The sequence below is a fragment of the Dermacentor variabilis genome, chromosome 2 (genome assembly GCF_050947875.1).
Source record: "Dermacentor variabilis isolate Ectoservices chromosome 2, ASM5094787v1, whole genome shotgun sequence".
NCBI lineage: Eukaryota > Metazoa > Arthropoda > Arachnida > Ixodida > Ixodidae > Dermacentor > Dermacentor variabilis.
In genome coordinates this window covers 18641051-18658132 of record NC_134569.1, presented here as the reverse complement: position 1 = coordinate 18658132, position 17082 = coordinate 18641051, and the positions used below count along the sequence as shown (strand labels likewise).

Sequence of the window (17082 nt, the reverse complement as noted above, 5' to 3'; positions counted from 1 at the left end):
TTTTTGAGAATGGTAGCTCGCAAACAAATTTAGTGAAACACAACATTGACAGTGTATCTTTAATTTTAAATCTTCTCAAACTATCAAATATTCAAAGTGCAAAACAATATTGGTGCTCAAACCTGAAAGTGATGCAATTTTACTGGTGTGGCTCTTTACGGGCAGCATAGTGGTGCCTGTGCGATGCCATTACAGGCCCTACATGGCGTGTTAAAGCTTTCAAGGGTGCCAGAAGTTTTGCCGTACCTGCATATATCGCATCCACATTAGTTGGACTGTATATTTGGAACACCATCCGAGGAGTTCAAGCGCAACGCTAAACATTGCTATCACTGTCAGTGCTTCGTCCTTTGGCTTAAACTCGCAATTTTATTTTTGAGGTCATTGGGATTTTTTGATGAGGCTGTATCTGCACCATGTGTGCAAATGCATTTTAACCAATGAATAAACAACTAGTAGTTAAAGACGAAGCATTCATACTTGCATTTTCTATATGACGTGTTTTGTTGAGCAAGATACTACCTTTTCGTGGCACTGGACACAGCTGCTTTTCAATCTAGCCTTGTGGCCTTGCTCCGTTACAGCTGTACTCAGGACAACTTTCTGTGGCAATGAAGGGAAAGCCACGGAGTCAAAGCGCGCACAAGGGAGAGCGCTTCTGAAATGAGTCCTGTGTTTTAATCCATGTTAGTTTAAGTTTATTACCTTACCTTATACCTTATTAGCAGCAGTTAAACAGGACAAAACACGCCACTGATTGTAAAAGATTACTTATTAACACGACAGCGTTAAGGAGCCAGTGCCGCAGAATATCCGGTGTTGGCGGCGGCGTCCTGCGGCAGCATTCGGCGTCAGACATCGCATCGGCAAAAAGAATTTTCAAACCACACATACCCAGGCCATTCATGTGATGCAAGGAATTCACTGACTTAATTGAATTTCTGAAGCTAGAATACGTGGAAAAATCTTAAAGTACGACTTACACACAACCTACAGACGTGATAGCTCTTGCATTGTAATTTGAATATATGAGAAAACATAATTTTCTTACGCGAAAACTTAAGCAAACCCTTTTTCCAGCGTTTCTACAGTGCACAAACGGGAGACAGCGTCCGCCATTTGCGCACGCCTGCGCGTAAATATCTCAGAGTCCACGGAGCAGCGTGCCCGCTTTCTTGAAAGACTTCCAGATGGCGCTCACCTCCGCCGCATCGCAGCCCCTGCAAAAGGCAGCGTTTCAACCAGAAAGCCCACCTTCGTGCATAGCATTTGCCGCGAGTGATTCCTAGTAAACATTATAGTTACATACGTTGCAGTTGCCGGGAAGCACGAGAAGCAGTCGAGGATCTTTAAATGCTATTGCATTCCACTCTTAAAGGCGATGCCTAAGTGTCCTCCAAATTTTTTTGTGGCTTTTCCCTTCCGCGTCTGGGCAAATGCGAAACCGTCGTATGTGGAAGCTGCGTCAATACAGCGTCTGTTCTGAGCAACCAAAAGCACTGTCATAGGCTGGCGGACCACTTGGCGCAGTAGCACATGTGCAGAAGCTCCACTACCATAGCTTTTCCTTCATTGCCACAGAAAGTTGTCCGTGAGTGTAGTTTTTCCGACTGTGTACAGCATAGTCGTAAAAAATTGTGGATCCCATGCTCTGTGGGAATCGATGTAAGCAAAACTGTCTGTGCTGCTGGCGTTGACAATAATCGGCAGTGATGTTTACGGTGCATGTTTACTAGGGCATGCATACTAGAGTGATGAGTTGATGTTAAACGTTACTTGCAGTCACCACTTGTGTTTGTCTGCATAGTACACAAAACACAGAGACAACAGAGAGAGGGGTTTGCTTGAAGTAATATTATGCACCCTTGTTCATAGCCTGCAAGAAGGTTTAGCACTGTCATTGCCTCACACGGTGTATCGCATCATGGCAGAAGTGTTAAACTTTAATGAAATTATTGGACTTTATGTGCCAAGCACACAATCTGATTTTGATGACCTGGGATTAACGTGCATCTGAATCTGAGTACATGAGTGCTTTTTCATTTTGCCCCTGTTGAAATGCAGCTGCTGCGGTCGGGGTTGAACCCACGACCTTGACTAACGCCATAGCCGCAAAGCTACCGCAGCAGTGACAGAAGTGTTGGTTTGATGGGTGGCCACTTCTGTAGTGTCGTTTGGGCGCTGTGGCTCTTTAATGCGGCTTTGCATCTGCACGCCCTACGTCAGTTGTCCATGCACTACGTAGGTTGAGCACACCGTATTCAGTTGTCTGGTTGACAGATTTGCACAATGTTTAATTTTCAGAAACCTACCATAGTGTACCTTGAATTAAAATTTATGCATTTTGTCCGGAACTGCTGTCGTGTCTAGCAATAGTAATGTTTCTTGCTTTCTTGCGTCACCTTTTCCCTCTCCCACCCTCCCCTCATCTGTGTGAGCTGCAAGCGAAAAGTGCCAAAGCTGTTACTCACCCGTTTCGTGACTACATTGGTTCTGCCCATTCTCTGTGTCTTCTCCCTACCTCCTCTCTACTAATCTCTCTTTCTCCCCTCTGGTCTGTTCTGCATTAGTACTAAGGTAAGCATTGCAGTTTCTGCAATGTCTTTGCGAGAGGTCATGGATAATTACAGCAGTCTACAGGGTATTGTTGCGATGCCTAGGGAGCTCCAGAAGGCATTGTGGCGACGTGACAGAAAGGTCAGAATGAGTTTGTCACGTCGCCTTTCCTCTCTGCCGTGCTCTAGCCAAGTATATACTCTCTGCGAACTACTCCTCGATGTGGCCAGTTAGACAGCAGCAGCAGCAGTGAAAAACTTGAAGGAAGAGGCAAGGAAAGCTTTGGCTTCAAGACCGTGCAAGATGGCACTAGTGAACCTCTTTACTCATGTATTGACTGGTAGACTTATCTGGAAACATTTCCTTACTGGTCTGTCATGTTCCTCCTTGGTTGAAGGGACACTAAAGGCAAACATACATTCAGTCTAGATATTTATATCACTCTGCTAGAAACCTTGCAATGCGTTGAAGTGATGCTTTCTTTTCCTCTTCCTCCCCGCTTCACGGCTACTGTCTTGCACGGTGAATCAAGGCATGAGCTACCCTCTCTGGCTATGTGGTAGTAATGGTAGGCTTGGTTCAACACAGTGGTTTAGAATGTGTGATTTAGAACTTGAGTGTATGATATTGGGGCTTGTAAGCGTGAATCTGGACGTCTTCAATAAGCAGTCATGAGGCAGCAGCAGAATGGAACCGTATCGTGTATTGGGGGTACAAACAGCTAATTTTAAAAACACCTTGTGCAGGAAAAGTTTGGTTCAGTGTGTGCGATAGAGACTTGGGTTTCTGCCGGACCAGACTGCCATGCTGGAGCGCCACATGTTCATGCTGCTTCAAGGGGAAAATGTGACCAACTTTATTGTGTGGTCTATACTTGTAAATGAGTACTAAACAAGAGCAGCATTGCTTTCAAGCAGGAAGGAAATATTTGCCTAAAGTGATCCTCACAACAAATAATATCCTAATATTTTTGTGCCATGAGGCAACTTTGTTACAGAGGAACTATTAATGAAAGGGCTGCACAGTTCTGCAGTTATATCAAATTGACTGCATTGAACAAAGTACACTAAGCTGTGGTAGCAGTCTAAACCCGATGCACAGGTGCCACCATGTCGCCATAAATAACACTGAAAGAGTATTTTGAAGAGATGTAGTGTCAGGGACTTCTTTTTCAGGAGAATTTGATTGCCTATATTGATTTTTATTATTTCCCTTTCTGCTAAAATGCAGCATATTATGACCTTTCGATTATCAGTGGTTGACTAAAATTTGTTTTAAGTCATGGTAGCCTATATTTTCACAGTGGCAATGCCCAATCCTGTGCCACATTTGCATCATTTTCTAGCTTACCAAAGCTATCTTGGCAAAAGTGCTGCTTTAGACACTTTAGAGCACAAACAACATCAATGTGATTTGCCATTTGTCTCGAGTACTAGACTCTTTGGCAACCATCATATGATAATTATGTTGCAGGACAGAACCAGCGGCAGAGGACCAGCCTGCTGATGATGCTGCTGACAAAGTGAGTGTACTGGCCGAGCATTTATTACACCTGTCCGTTAGATGCTAGCCAGGGCACTTGGATCCCAGTGGTGGTACATTTGAAATAAACAAGCATTGTGCCTCTCTCATTCTGGTCAATATTGCCTTCGTGCAGGAAAAGAGTCCACGTGCGGGCCAGCTGGACAAATTAGCCACCATCCTCAGCGGAGAGGTCACCATCGGCTTGCATCTGCAGTTCCTTATCCGCAGCAACCATACAGACCTGCTCATCCTCAAGCAGACCAAGGTGGCTCACCTTCTTTCTCATGTTCTATTTTTGCTTACATTCTGCAAAGAGATTTGCGCAACCATGTTGAGGGTGCACTAGGTATCAGAAGACAGTCAAGTCAGTCAGTCAAGAACTTTATTGAAGTCCTGAGGAGTTTCAAGCCGTTGGAGATCCCACGCTGGGAACTCCTCCGGCAGAAAGCGTAGGCGACGCCCAAGTCGGGAGGGGAACGTGGTGACGCTCCGCCAGTTCTTGGGCCTTCTGGATGGCCTTGAGTTGGAGTTTGAGGTCCGGGCTTTTGAGGGCTTCTTCCCATTCGGGCTCACTGGAGAGAGGGCCCTTTGGTAACGCGGTACATTGCCATAGCATGTGCGAGAGTGAGCAATAAAGTTCTGGGCAGTCTGGGCAATTTGCCGGGATTTCTGAGTTATAGTGACTTAATAGGCCTCGTGATGGATACGAGTCCATTTGTAGCATTCGAAACGCGGCCGCCTGTGCGCGTTCGAGTTTGGCGTGTGGGAGCGGGAATTTGGTTCTGCCTTTCCCATAGTGGGAGGTGATTTCTTGGTAAGTGAGCAGCGGGTCATTAAACTGAATGTCCAGCCCCTCGGTGGCCGTGGGACCGTCGCGGCGCGCAAGTTCTCGCGCACGGTCGTGGGCCGTTTCATTGAGGTTTGCTTTTTGCGGGTGAATGTCTTTCCCCATGTGAGCGGGGAACCAGGAGAGGCACCGTTTGCTCTCTTGTGAGCTTATTTTTATGCATAAGTGGTCTTGACTGTTACTTGCCCACTAATGCAGGATGCTGTACGGAATTCAGTCTGCCATACGGCCACAGTGATTGCCAACTCTCTGATGCACTGTGGCACTACTAGTGACCTCTTCCTCAGGTGAGTCTTCGCTTTTGACCAATTTTGGTTGTGCGTGTGTATTTTGGCTAGTTATAGACGAATGTGTTCATTAAGTGCTGAGAAAAGCATTCATCCCTTGTTTAGAACCAGCACTTCATGTGTGTGTGCAGCTTGTCAGTGCATATACCTACACCATTGTTTTTTGTCTGTGCTCGGCCCCCTTGGAGAAGAAGCTGACAGAGGAGACTGTGAAGCTGGGAAAACTACGTGTGAGATTATGCCAAGATGGCTGCTCGTTATGGCAGGAAATTAAATGCAAGATCTTGATACCGTAAACATCCCTGTTTGTTCATACTTCTGGCATGTCTTTCAACAGTCATGGCACATATATTCACTAACCATTGGTGCCATAAAATAATGTATCTGTTTGCGGGACCAGGCAGGCAGTTTCAATTATCTGATTTTCCGAGTTAACAATGGTCGAAGTAACGATAATATTTTTTTTACTTTGTACATTCAGACATGGCTATTATGACACAGGAGTGATAAAGCATGGCTGTTTTAAGCAATCGCATTCAACACATGTCAGTGAAGACTGCCCTGTGATGCAGGGACAACTTGGAGTGGCTTGCTCGTGCCACCAACTGGGCCAAGTTCACAGCCACAGCCAGCCTTGGCGTCATACACAAGGTAGGGGCCGTCTGCCTAGGCTGCATCATTGTTGCCGTTGCATGCTTTATCAGCACTTGTCCCTCTTTATCTTTAGAGGACAATCAGGTCATAAACCCCATGCAAACATTCAAATAGTATGACATTAGACTTCAATGAAAGCTTGTTGGGAAGTTTCATTTTGCCTTTCTCTTCTATCGCCAAAGGAAAGTACTAGTACCTAGTCAGGTTAAGTTGCAAAAATGCATACAGTATGTTGCTGTGCATCCTTTGTGCATGTTTCTGGTTAGTGCATACGAAAGATGTTTTGTCATTGTTAATACAGGGTCATGAGAAGGAGGCCCTACACCTGATGTCATCATACCTGCCCAAAGAGTCGGGCCCTGGCAGCGGGTACACAGAGGGTGGTGGGCTGTATGCTCTGGGCCTGATTCATGCCAACCATGGTGCCTCCATTACAGATTATCTACTCTCGCAGCTCAGGGATGCCACCAATGAGGTCAGTCTCTCCTCAGTCCACATGTACCCTACAACACAAATGCTAATGCAGCAGAGATATCTTTACTGTGCTTTGGCCCTTCACAGGGTGGCAAAGGCGCATGCCGTGTGAAATGCTTCCAGCTACTTCAGTTGATTTCCCACCACTTCGGTTGACTCCCCACCCCTTTGGAGGAGGATATGGCAAATAGAATGGTCGACTTGGTCATAAGTTCTAATGTGTTTTCTTTTTCCGTGATCCTCAGGTGCTCTTTTATCATGTGGAAAAATATTAGAAACGTACAGTAGAAGTAAGCAGTTTGCATGTTTGTAGTGTGCTGGTGACAAAAACTGGGTAGGAAATCGGGCATCGCAAGGAGCCATTGCAGCATGGATCACGTGGCCTTCTATTGACACAGCGCTACTATCTTGAAGCCATTGCATACCTGCCAACCCTCCCGATTCGCCCGGGAGACTCCAGATCTTTTACTGAACTTTCCGATTGTACGATCGCTGTCTTATATCTCCCGAAAAGTGGTCTCCATTCACGCAATAATGGTTTTTGCGAAACCGGCATCGCGGAATGTACAGCCACGTCGTAATCGTCAGCATCACCAACAGCGGCTGCACTAGCACCACCGGTATCATCGACTAAGCAGCCGACTACGGTGTCTAGTAAACCGACCAAAGCCAGAGCCAATGCAGCTCTTAAATTTCATGCATGCCTTCCTCCATGGCGCACCTCGTTGCTGCTGCTTGTGTATATGATTAGTGTTTGCTAGGCTCTCTGTGTGCGGTGCACAGTGTAAAGTTAGAATCCTCATGTGCTTGATGCCATGGCGCAATAAAAGCCCAAGAAAAGGTATTTGCAGAATTTCTTGCAATCTTATACTTCTGAATTTCCATGCTTTTTGACATCAAGAAAAGGAGAACATTTTGCATATTGTACAACGTGTGGATGCGGCGCAGCATGTCTCGCGGTGTCAAGGGCGACTTCAAACTGCGTGTTTCCACGGCGAAGCATCAAAGCTATGTTCGCACTGCTGAGCACCAAGGCAACATAGTGAACTTTCTCCAGAACAAGTGCGACGACAGTGTTACACGTGTGGATTGCCTGTTTACGGGATTCCTTGTCGGAACACAACCTATCCTTTAGTGTCAGCGACTACGTTAGGCCCCTTCTACGGAAAATATTTCCCAAATGTGATGAAACGAAGCGCTATGGATGTGGATGCAATTCTGAAACACAACTCTGAAGAATGCAGAGGTGGCCAACCTGAAATTTATTTTGCAGGCATCGCTCTTGAGTCTTCGTTTCTTTATTCAGCGTTTTCCTCAGCTGCTGCCCCGAGATTCCACTGAATCTGCTGAAGGCGCTTTAGATGCTCTCGAAGCTGAGTTTGCCACACTACAGGCACACAGTCTTCCAGAGGACATTCTCAATGAAGAAAGGTGGGACGTGCAGTGGTCTATGGTTGGAAAAATGAAAAACACTGATGGAAAACGTGTTTCACCGAGTTGCTAAGGTGATGCTAGATTTACTCGTAATACCGCATAGCAATGCAAAGTGTGAGAGAATATTTAGCACGGCGCGAAAAACTAGGACTGAGTTCCGCTCAGCAATGTGCAGCACACCCCTCAACACCTGCTGCTAGTGAAGAGCCATCAGTCGGGACCATGTTTTTTGCAAAGCTACTCCGACGAATTTAAGTGAGCAAAGTCTGCTGATGCAATGTCCTGCAAAAGAACTCATTGAACAATGCCTGAAAGTTTGAATGAACCACCCCCACCCCCAATCCCACCGGAAGTTGAAACAGTGAATGCACCCCCCCCCCCCCCTTCCTGTTGGCGCGAATGAAAAGTCTCCCGATTTATGATCTCGCCAGGTTGGCAGGTATGCCATTGTAAAAAAGGATAGGTCAGAGCTTCAGATAGCAGCAGGGCCTTATTTCTTTGTGCAAAAATAAAAGTATAAGTTGCCAACTTTAAAGGTAAAGAAACACATCGAACTCCATTATTGCCATCATGCGCGCACAGGGGGTGCACAGGGGGCGCTCAGGCTACTATTGGCTGACGCAGGTTTCAATTGCTGATGCACCTATTTTGCCCACATTTTGACAGTGGCTAGCTGTGCATTACGTTGCATTTCTTTGTCCAAGTGACATTTGGCAATTACGGTAGGCTGCATTTTTGGTTCGCATTTCTTTAGTAAGGCATCCTTGCTGCAGTGTAGCAGTGATAGGGACATGATTTCCAGAAGAATCTATTTACATTTTGTGGCGACAGTGAAGCTAGTTGGTATCATTGTGAGAGACATTTCCCTGTACTGAAGCTTATCAAAACATTCATAAGAAAGCATTCAAAAGAAAATGTCGCTAGACTCTCGCATGTGTATAGCATGTGAAGTGCCTAATGTCGAGGACTGTTCATTTGACAAGATGTTAGAAAAGTTGGCCAAACTTGATGTTCGGCCAACTTTGATGTTTCAATGTCATACACATACTAAATTGTTGAATGTACCATTGAGTGTGAATGGGCAGGCCTCCTGCCCCTACCAATTGCAAAATGTCCACTCCTCCTAGAATTTCTAATGAGAACCCTGGTCTTTCATAATTTTAAAGTGGAACTTCCTTAGCATACCCTCCCGGGCTATACTGACTGTGGCTGTTCCATTTCAACGGTCACTCTTGGTGCGCGGCACATGATTGAGAGGTGAATTTCCAAGCACCTGCATGTAATTGTACTATTTAACCACCTGCTTCTGTGGAAGTTCCATTTATTGTAACAGTATCCCTTCTTGGTGGCAGTGATTTGGGTTATTCAAATTGTGTATAAATGCATTTCGTTATTTTGAGGTTCAAAATATATGCTGCTCTATGTACAAGAAATTATAAAAAGTTAAATACTTTGTTATATTGAGAATTTTGTTATACTGAAGTTTGTTATACAGTATCAAGGTTTAACTGTACCACTAATGAGCACATTTTAATGTGCGTCTCTCCCTGCTTGACTGTTTCACACCAGTGTGGATTGTGATCGTGGGAGAGGCAGCCAAGCACATACAGTGTGTGGAGCTGTCTTGAAAAATTGCTGCAGGCTATTCTTATGACAGTGTGGAAATATGAAAGCCCCCTGCCACTCATGACTTATAAGTACGAACCAGTGGCAGGGTTTGCACACCTTCTTGAAATACTTGAAGACACCTGAATTTGGAAAAACAGATTCAAGGGCCCTTAAAATGCCTTGGAAATAAATGGGCTCCTTTCTTTCCTTGAAAACTGGGATTGGACGATTTCTGAGCATTCAAACGAACAAACTCCGCATCGGCACTGTGATGTGGACGCTAGTGTGCCTATTGAGGAACGATCCTATACACAGTTAAACGTCGAAATAATGGACTTCAATATTGTGCTTATTGGTTGTGCGCTGTTGCAACAGTGTTTAACTGGTTGTGGCATGCTTTCCGAAGGCTTTACAACACCTCTCTAGGTGATAGCTGCACCAGTTGCATAAAGATGATGCCAGCTGTAATGTTTCACTTGCAACATAAGCTCTTGCTGTCTGTTCACAACAGTCATACATCGTGCGTACGTTTCCCTCACTCGGCAACCTTTGGGAAGGTTCTTAGACATATATGCATACTCTGAAATCTTGATATAACAAACTTAGGGGATCGTCGTAGATTGTTTGTTATTCTGTAAATTTGTTATGTGAAAGCCCCAAAATTAAGAATTCCACCCATCAGCCCATCAGTTCAGTCACCATATGAGCTATCCACAAAAACATCGCTGTTGGCTCTCGACAGGCGCTGCTGCTATGTTCCATAGATTCCGCCGCCACACACCATCGAAGCACCGTATAGTAAGAGTGACGTGCACAAAACAGATGCTGATGCCGAGAAAACTACCGGCAAGTAGGTTGCTCCATGTTGCCTCCAAAGCGCAATGTTTCTGGCTTTTTGTTTGTTTTTCACATTTCTTTCCGTGGACACCACAACTTTCTCACTCCAGGTGCACACCTGAACTATGTCAAAGTGCAAGCGCGCGTAAATGACCTCGCCTGGAAAGTGCAAAGTGCGACCGCGTGGCGCCCCCGCGAGTACGAAGGTTACATTTCACCATGCATGTAGCTAGTGCGGCCACAGAATGAAGTGCAAAAGAAAGGTGTGTGCGCAGAAAAAAGGTGAAATAAGGAAGAGACATGCCTTGGTTGCTAGGCAATACTTCTGTGGGGAGCATGCGCTTGCAGAACCTGAGCCGTTGCCGCCTCCGCTTGCCCGCATTCTTTCTTCCTCAGGCGCCATCTCAGATTTTCTGAATCCATGCACCACAACGTCTACTAGCCAGCTGTTTCAGCTGCCATGAAGGATACACTGAAATCTAAGAATCTCCACATTTCGGAATATTGGTGCGTAGTACTGAGGCGTTGTTAACATCACAGAGAAACAATACAATCGTTATTCTGAAAAGTTCGGTATTCTGAAGTTTGTAATACGTACTGAAATATTTTTACATGGAAACTATAAGAAGTCTGCAGGGGATTTCTGAAAAGTTTATTAATGTGGTGCTCGTAGTAACAAGGTTTTGCTGTATGTCAATATTTACTTTACGTCCTATAAATAAAATGTTTGGCACGTCACTGCATGCAGCGTTTATGTAGCCCATGCATGGGCTACACATTAGAAGGAGAGAATTGAATTTCAGAACTGGCTTACAGTGGCCTCTGGCTGTGCTCGAATACATGTGTGGTGTGCTTGTACGTTGTCAACATAGTGTATTTGGTTTGTACCATGTTTGTTCTGCGCAGTACACATGCTTTAATGTGAGTCAGTTTCTTAGAGTGCATGTAAAATGTAGGAGAACATCCACAGTACAGTTCATGATGCGAGCTCTAGCTTCACCATAGGGATATCAAGTCATTCAGAATGCTAAACACAGAGTTTGCTGCGCCTTGTTCAAATCAGTTCGGAATGTTGTGTACTAGAATGAATAATACAACTACTGATATATATGAGGGGGTACTTTTGGTCTTTTATAAAAAGGAGTACTACTGTATTTACTTGCATAATGATCGCACTCAAGTTATGACCGCGCCCCTGAATTTTGTCGGCAAAATTATTATATTTTTTCTTCTTTCGTACGTAATGATTGCACCTCGAACTTGCCGCAGATACATGTCGTGTGCCAAGTCTAGCTGATGATGACTGTGCTTACAGTCTGTCATATGCGACACGAACGACTCAATACTTACCAAGCGGTCTGCATGCACCAAACAGATTCTTAAGCAGATGCCCCATTTCATTCCTTTCATCACTCTCTCCACCTCCAACAAAAAAAAAAGATCTACAAAAACTTGCCTTGGATTTATTACTTGTAGGCTTTATCATGGTTGTAGTCAACAAAACAACTAAAGAAAGGTGCCTTTTGATTTCTCTCGTCTGCACTTGTGGACACATAACAAATCGCGAGCGGTGACAGTAGACACATTCACATTGATACGTTAGAAGTCTGCCCTATTCATATGCCAGCGCTTGTAACATAGCTAAGATATCCACCCTTAGCAGATATGTGTCGTATTAGGATAGCAGTGAAGACAACTGCCACAGTTTTCGTAGCATGCCCGCCATATGTTTCTATGTCACTAGTAGCTAGCGCGCCCATCTCTGTTTTTGTCCCCTTAACATGGCTATATTATTGCTGCAAACTTGCCTATATTAACAATATCATTCATTACTGACACAGAAGGAACTGTTTAAATGCATGTAATGCACTCACAAAAAGAAAAAAAAATCGCATTCGGCGCATTCAGCTTCCTTCATCAGCCGCCATTTCTGTTTTGATGTCCTGTACTGCTACAGCGGCAGCTGCCTGTTTGTTGACCTATTGCCATCCTGCAGCAAGCAAACATGGGATGAAAAATTTTTTTTTTTTTTTCCGTGGAAAACTTATCCTGCGTAATGATTGCACTCCTATATTTGCGTCAACATTTTTTGAAAAAAAAGTTCGATCATTGTGCAAAAGTAAGTACAGTATATATTGTTACATAGGAAGACACCGACGAAAAGCTATTTACAAGTATATTTACAAGGCAATACGCTGCAGTTGGCCAAGAGGCAACAGCCCGCGCTAGCTTCCAATCCTCGTCGTCGTCTTCTTACTGCTCGGCTCTTCGTCATTGGAAATACTATCCCGTAGCACTACCCCCGGCGGCAAAAGCGCCGCCCCGGAGCGACTAAAGGTCGGACTCTGAAGCAGTGTAGTAGCTCTTGAGCCTACTGACGTGCACGACATCACTAGATGCCAGAGTAGATGGCGAGGTTGAGCTCACAGGAGCAATTTTGTACGTCACAGGTGTCACCTGGCGCAGCACGCGGTAGGGCCCTGTGTATCGCGAAAGGAGCTTTTCTGAAAGTCCGACGTGACGAGAGGGCGACCACAGGAGCACGAGTGCACCAGGCGAAAACTGTATGTCACGGTGGCGGGCGTTGTACTGACGCTGCTGCGTGGTTTGTGAGTCCGTCAGTCGAGCACGGACAAGCTGGCATGCATGGTCGGCGAGGGCGATGGCGTCGCGCGCATACTCGGTTGTTGAGGTCGCAGCAGGAGGAAGTACCGTGTCAAGGGGCAAGGTCGGTTCACGATCGTAGAGTAGATAAAATGGAGAAAATCCGGCGGTGTCGTGCCGAGAAGAATTATAAGCAAATGTGACGTAAGGAAGGGCAACGTCCCAGTCATGGTGGTCCTTCGAAACGTACTTGGACAGCATGTCGGTAAGAGTACGGTTTAACCGCTCTGTCAGGCCATTGGTGTGAGGATGGTATGAGGTAGTCAGCTTGTGTTGAATAGAGCAGGAACGCACAATGTCGGCGATAACTTTCTAGAGGAAGTTACGACCACGGTCAGTAAGCAGCTGTCGCGAGGCGCCATGCACTAAGATAATGTCACGCAAGAGAAAGTCCGCGACGTCAGTGGCGGAGAGCTCGCGTGATAGCGTATCGGGTGGCGTAATCAGTTGCGACGGCTACCCATTTGTTCCCAGAGGATGATGTGGGAAAGGGACCGAGGAGGTCTAATCCAACACGAAAGAACGGTTCCACAGGGACGGTGATCGGCTGGAGATGACCGGAAGGTAGCAACCTGAGGTGTTTTCCGACGCTGGCAGGAATCACAGGCAGCAACATAGCGTAGGACGGAGTGAGCGAGACCAGGCCAATAGAAGCGGCGGCGGACGCGGTCGTACGTGCGGGTTACCCCAAGATGTCCTGCAGTGGGTGCGTCATGCATCTCAAAGAGCACAGTCTGTCGTAGATGTTTTGGCACGACAAGAAGAAGATCAGGGCCATCATGGAGGAAGTTCCTTCGGTACAGAATGCCGCCCTGGAGGACATATCAGCGAATGGATGCGTCGGTAGGTGTAGAGCGCAGACGCTCGATGAGTACTCGCAGCGATAGGTCTCGGTACTGCTCATCGGCGATGTTAGCGAAGGCAGACACAGAGAAAATGCCGTCGGCGGTACTACTGTCGGCGGCGTCAGGCTCGTCTACCGGGTAGCGAGACAGGCAGTCAGCGTCCTTGTGTAGTCGGCTGGATTTGTAGGTGACAGAGAACGAATATTCTTGGAGGCGAAAGGCCTAGCGACCAAGTCTTCCTGTAGGGTCTTTCAATGAGCATAACCAACAAAGCGCGTGATGGTCTGTAATAACGGAAAAGGGTCGGCCATATAAGTATGGGCGGAGCTTCGCAACTGCCCAAACTAGGGCCAGACACTCACGCTCAGTGATGGAATAGTTGCGCTCCGTGGGCGAGAGGAGCCCGCTGGCGTAAGCGATAACACGGTCTTGGCCACGCTGGCGTTGTGCCAGTGCTGCGCCAATTCCGTGACCACTGGCATCAGTACGGACTTCGGTAGGCGCAGAAGGATCGAAACGGGCCAGAACGGGAGGCGTTGTGAGAAGGTCGATTAGAAGCGAGAATGCAGAGGCCTCGTTATCGCCCCACTGGAAAGGGGCGTCTTTTTTCAAAAGCTTGGTTAGTGGTCGTGCTATGGCCGCGAAATTTTCCACGAAACGGCGGAAATACGAGCAAAGGCCGATGAAGCTGTGCACATCCTTGACACACTTCGGAACAGGGAAGTGCGTAACAGCATGGATCTTCCCTGGGTCCGGTTGCACTCCGTTCGCGTCAACGAGATGTCCAAGGACGATAATCTGGCGATGGCCAAATTGGCACTTCGATGCGTTGAGTTGCAGACCGGCTCGCCGAAAAACGTCCAGGACTGCTAAGAGGTGCTCGAGGTCCGTAGCGAATGTTGGGGAGAATACTATAACGTCGTCCAAGTAGCACAGGCATGTGGACCATTTGAAACCGTGAAGAAGGGAGTCCATCATGTGTTCAAAAGTGGCAGGAGCGTTACATAGGCCGAACGGCATCACTTTGAAGTGATAAAGACCGTCGGGTGTGACAAAAGCAGTCTTCTCGCGGTCGAGATCGTCTACGGCAATCTGCCAGTAGCCGGAGCGAAGGTCCATAGAGGAGAAATAGCGAGCACCGTGGAGGCAGTTAAGGGCGTCATCAATCCGAGGTAGGGGATACACGTCCTTTTTGGTAACCCTATTAAGGTGCCGATAATCCACGCAAAAGCGCCATGAGCCATCCTTCTTTTTGACCAGTACTACAGGTGACGCCCATGGACTACATGACGGTTCAATAATGTTTTTGGCAAGCATTTTGCAAACTTCGGTGTGAATAACTTGATGCTCAGCCGGTGATACTCGATACGGGCGGCGATGGATAGGAGGGGCATCGCCGGTATTAATGCGATGTTTAACAGCTGTTGTTTGGGCCAAAGGACGATCGTTAAAGTAAAAAAATATCTTGGTAGGAAATCAGAACGCGGTAGAGCTCACGAGCGTGGTCGGACGGCATGTCGGGTGCAATCATTTTCTGTAAGTTGGCGATGGTACAAGTTGCCGACTGCGATGGTAGAGGAGGATCGGTTGAATTGTCGTCTACTGAAATCGATGCTACAGAGTGATCCTCGAATGAGCAAAGTTGGGCCAGAGACATCCCGCGTGGCAGCACTTGTGTCTTCAAGCCAAAATTGACCACTGGCAGGCAGACGCAATTCGACATAATAGATAAAACTGTATGAGGTAGTGTGATCCCGTGTGTAAGGAGGACGTCTTGCATAGGAGCCGCGATGTAGTGACCGTCGGGCACTGGTGGGGATGACACGAAGTCAACGTAAGTCAGTGCCGAAGGTGGCAAGCGAACGAAGTCGACGGAACTGAGGCGAGTAGGGTGTTGTTCAGCGGGATCCAGAACAGGCAGGTCGAGGCGAGAGTACTGGCGGAGCAATCGATGAGAGCAGAATGTGCGGAGAGGAAGTCTAGGCCGAGGATGATGTCGTGGGGACAGTGATCGATGACTGTGAATAACACAGTAGTGGAGCGATCGGCGAAGGAGACGTGGGCGGCACATATGCCAATTACAGGGGCTGTTCCGCCATCGGCGGCACGGACAACAGGCGTCGTGGCGGGCGTGATTATTTTCCTCAGCCGGTTACGAAGGTCAGCGCTCATTACCGACAAATGTGCCCCAGTGTCTATGAGAGCAGATACAGGAACACCGTCGACTTGCACGTCAAGAATGTTCAGATGAGTGGGCAACGTCAGGATAGGGAGCAATGCAGCGTCACCTCGAGGCGCTGCATCGTCTAGTTTTCTGGCTGGGAGCGGCGTCCGAAGGGAGTCGGCAAATAGGAGCGAGGTTGTCATCGTTGGGGCGAAGGCGAACGAGAATAGGGGTGGTTCGGCACAGGAGAATCGGTGGCGGTATTATCTGAGCGGGCAGCATAGGGACGAGAAAGGTGACCTGGGGGGCGAGAGTAGGCAGTATATGTAGACTGGTTCAGGGAACTCCAGCGACTGCGACAGTGCCGAGAAATGTGCCCAATTCGATGGCAGTGAAAACAAATTGGCTTGTCGTCTGCAGTGCGCCATTCAGAGGGGCTGCGGAAACGTGGTGGGTAAGAAGGTGCGGGACGGGGTGGAATCGAAGAAGCCGGGTGGGTATCAGGGCGATGGGCCGAGCAGATGGTGTGAATGCCCATGTTGGCGAACTCCTGGCGGACAACTGCCTGGATCAGGGAAACAGTGACTGCAGGTGCATTGGAGGGGCTGGAGTCGAACGCAGCCGGATAGGCGGCCTCGATCTCACGCCGGACAATCCTGGTAACATCGCCAGTGTTGTTGGGATGAGGAGCCTCGGCACAGGAAGATGTCGCTGGGGTGTTGGGCAGACGGGCAAACTGTTGGTCGATACGTCGGCTTTTAGCGAGTTCCAGGCGGCGGCACACTTCTATAACTGCATCCACCATTGCTACGTTGTTAAATACGAGCAAGTTGAAGGCGTCATCGGCAATGCCTTTGAGGATGTGGGAGACCTTGTCGGATTCAGTCGTGTGCATCAACTTTGCGGCATAGAGCCAAGATCTCCTGAATGTACGTGACGTAGGGCTCCGTGGACCTCTGCACACGACCGGAAAGCGCGTTCTGCATGGCAAGTTGGTGACCGTAGGGGTTGCCGAACAAGTCTCGAAGCTTTTGCTTAAGCGAATCCCAACTGGTCAGCTCATCTTCGTGCGTCCGATACCAAACTCGAGGTGTGCCACCGAGGTAAAAGACTACGTTGGCGAGCATGATAGTAGAGTCCCACCGGTTATTGCGGCTGACGTGTTCGTACAGGCTGATCCAGTCCTCG

The 17082-nt window shown here is 47.4% G+C and overlaps 1 protein-coding gene across 1 annotated transcript in view; it reads left to right on the top strand.

The window, feature by feature from the left end:
* The window catches only part of Rpn2 (Regulatory particle non-ATPase 2), an 87968-nt gene that overhangs the window by 15522 nt on the left and 55364 nt on the right, over positions 1–17082 (top strand). The window contains exons 10-14 of the mRNA XM_075679806.1: positions 4030–4078; positions 4214–4345; positions 5126–5214; positions 5787–5865; positions 6170–6343. Coding sequence (XP_075535921.1) covers positions 4030–4078; positions 4214–4345; positions 5126–5214; positions 5787–5865; positions 6170–6343 — 523 coding nt within the window. The remainder of the gene's footprint in view (positions 1–4029; positions 4079–4213; positions 4346–5125; positions 5215–5786; positions 5866–6169; positions 6344–17082) is intronic.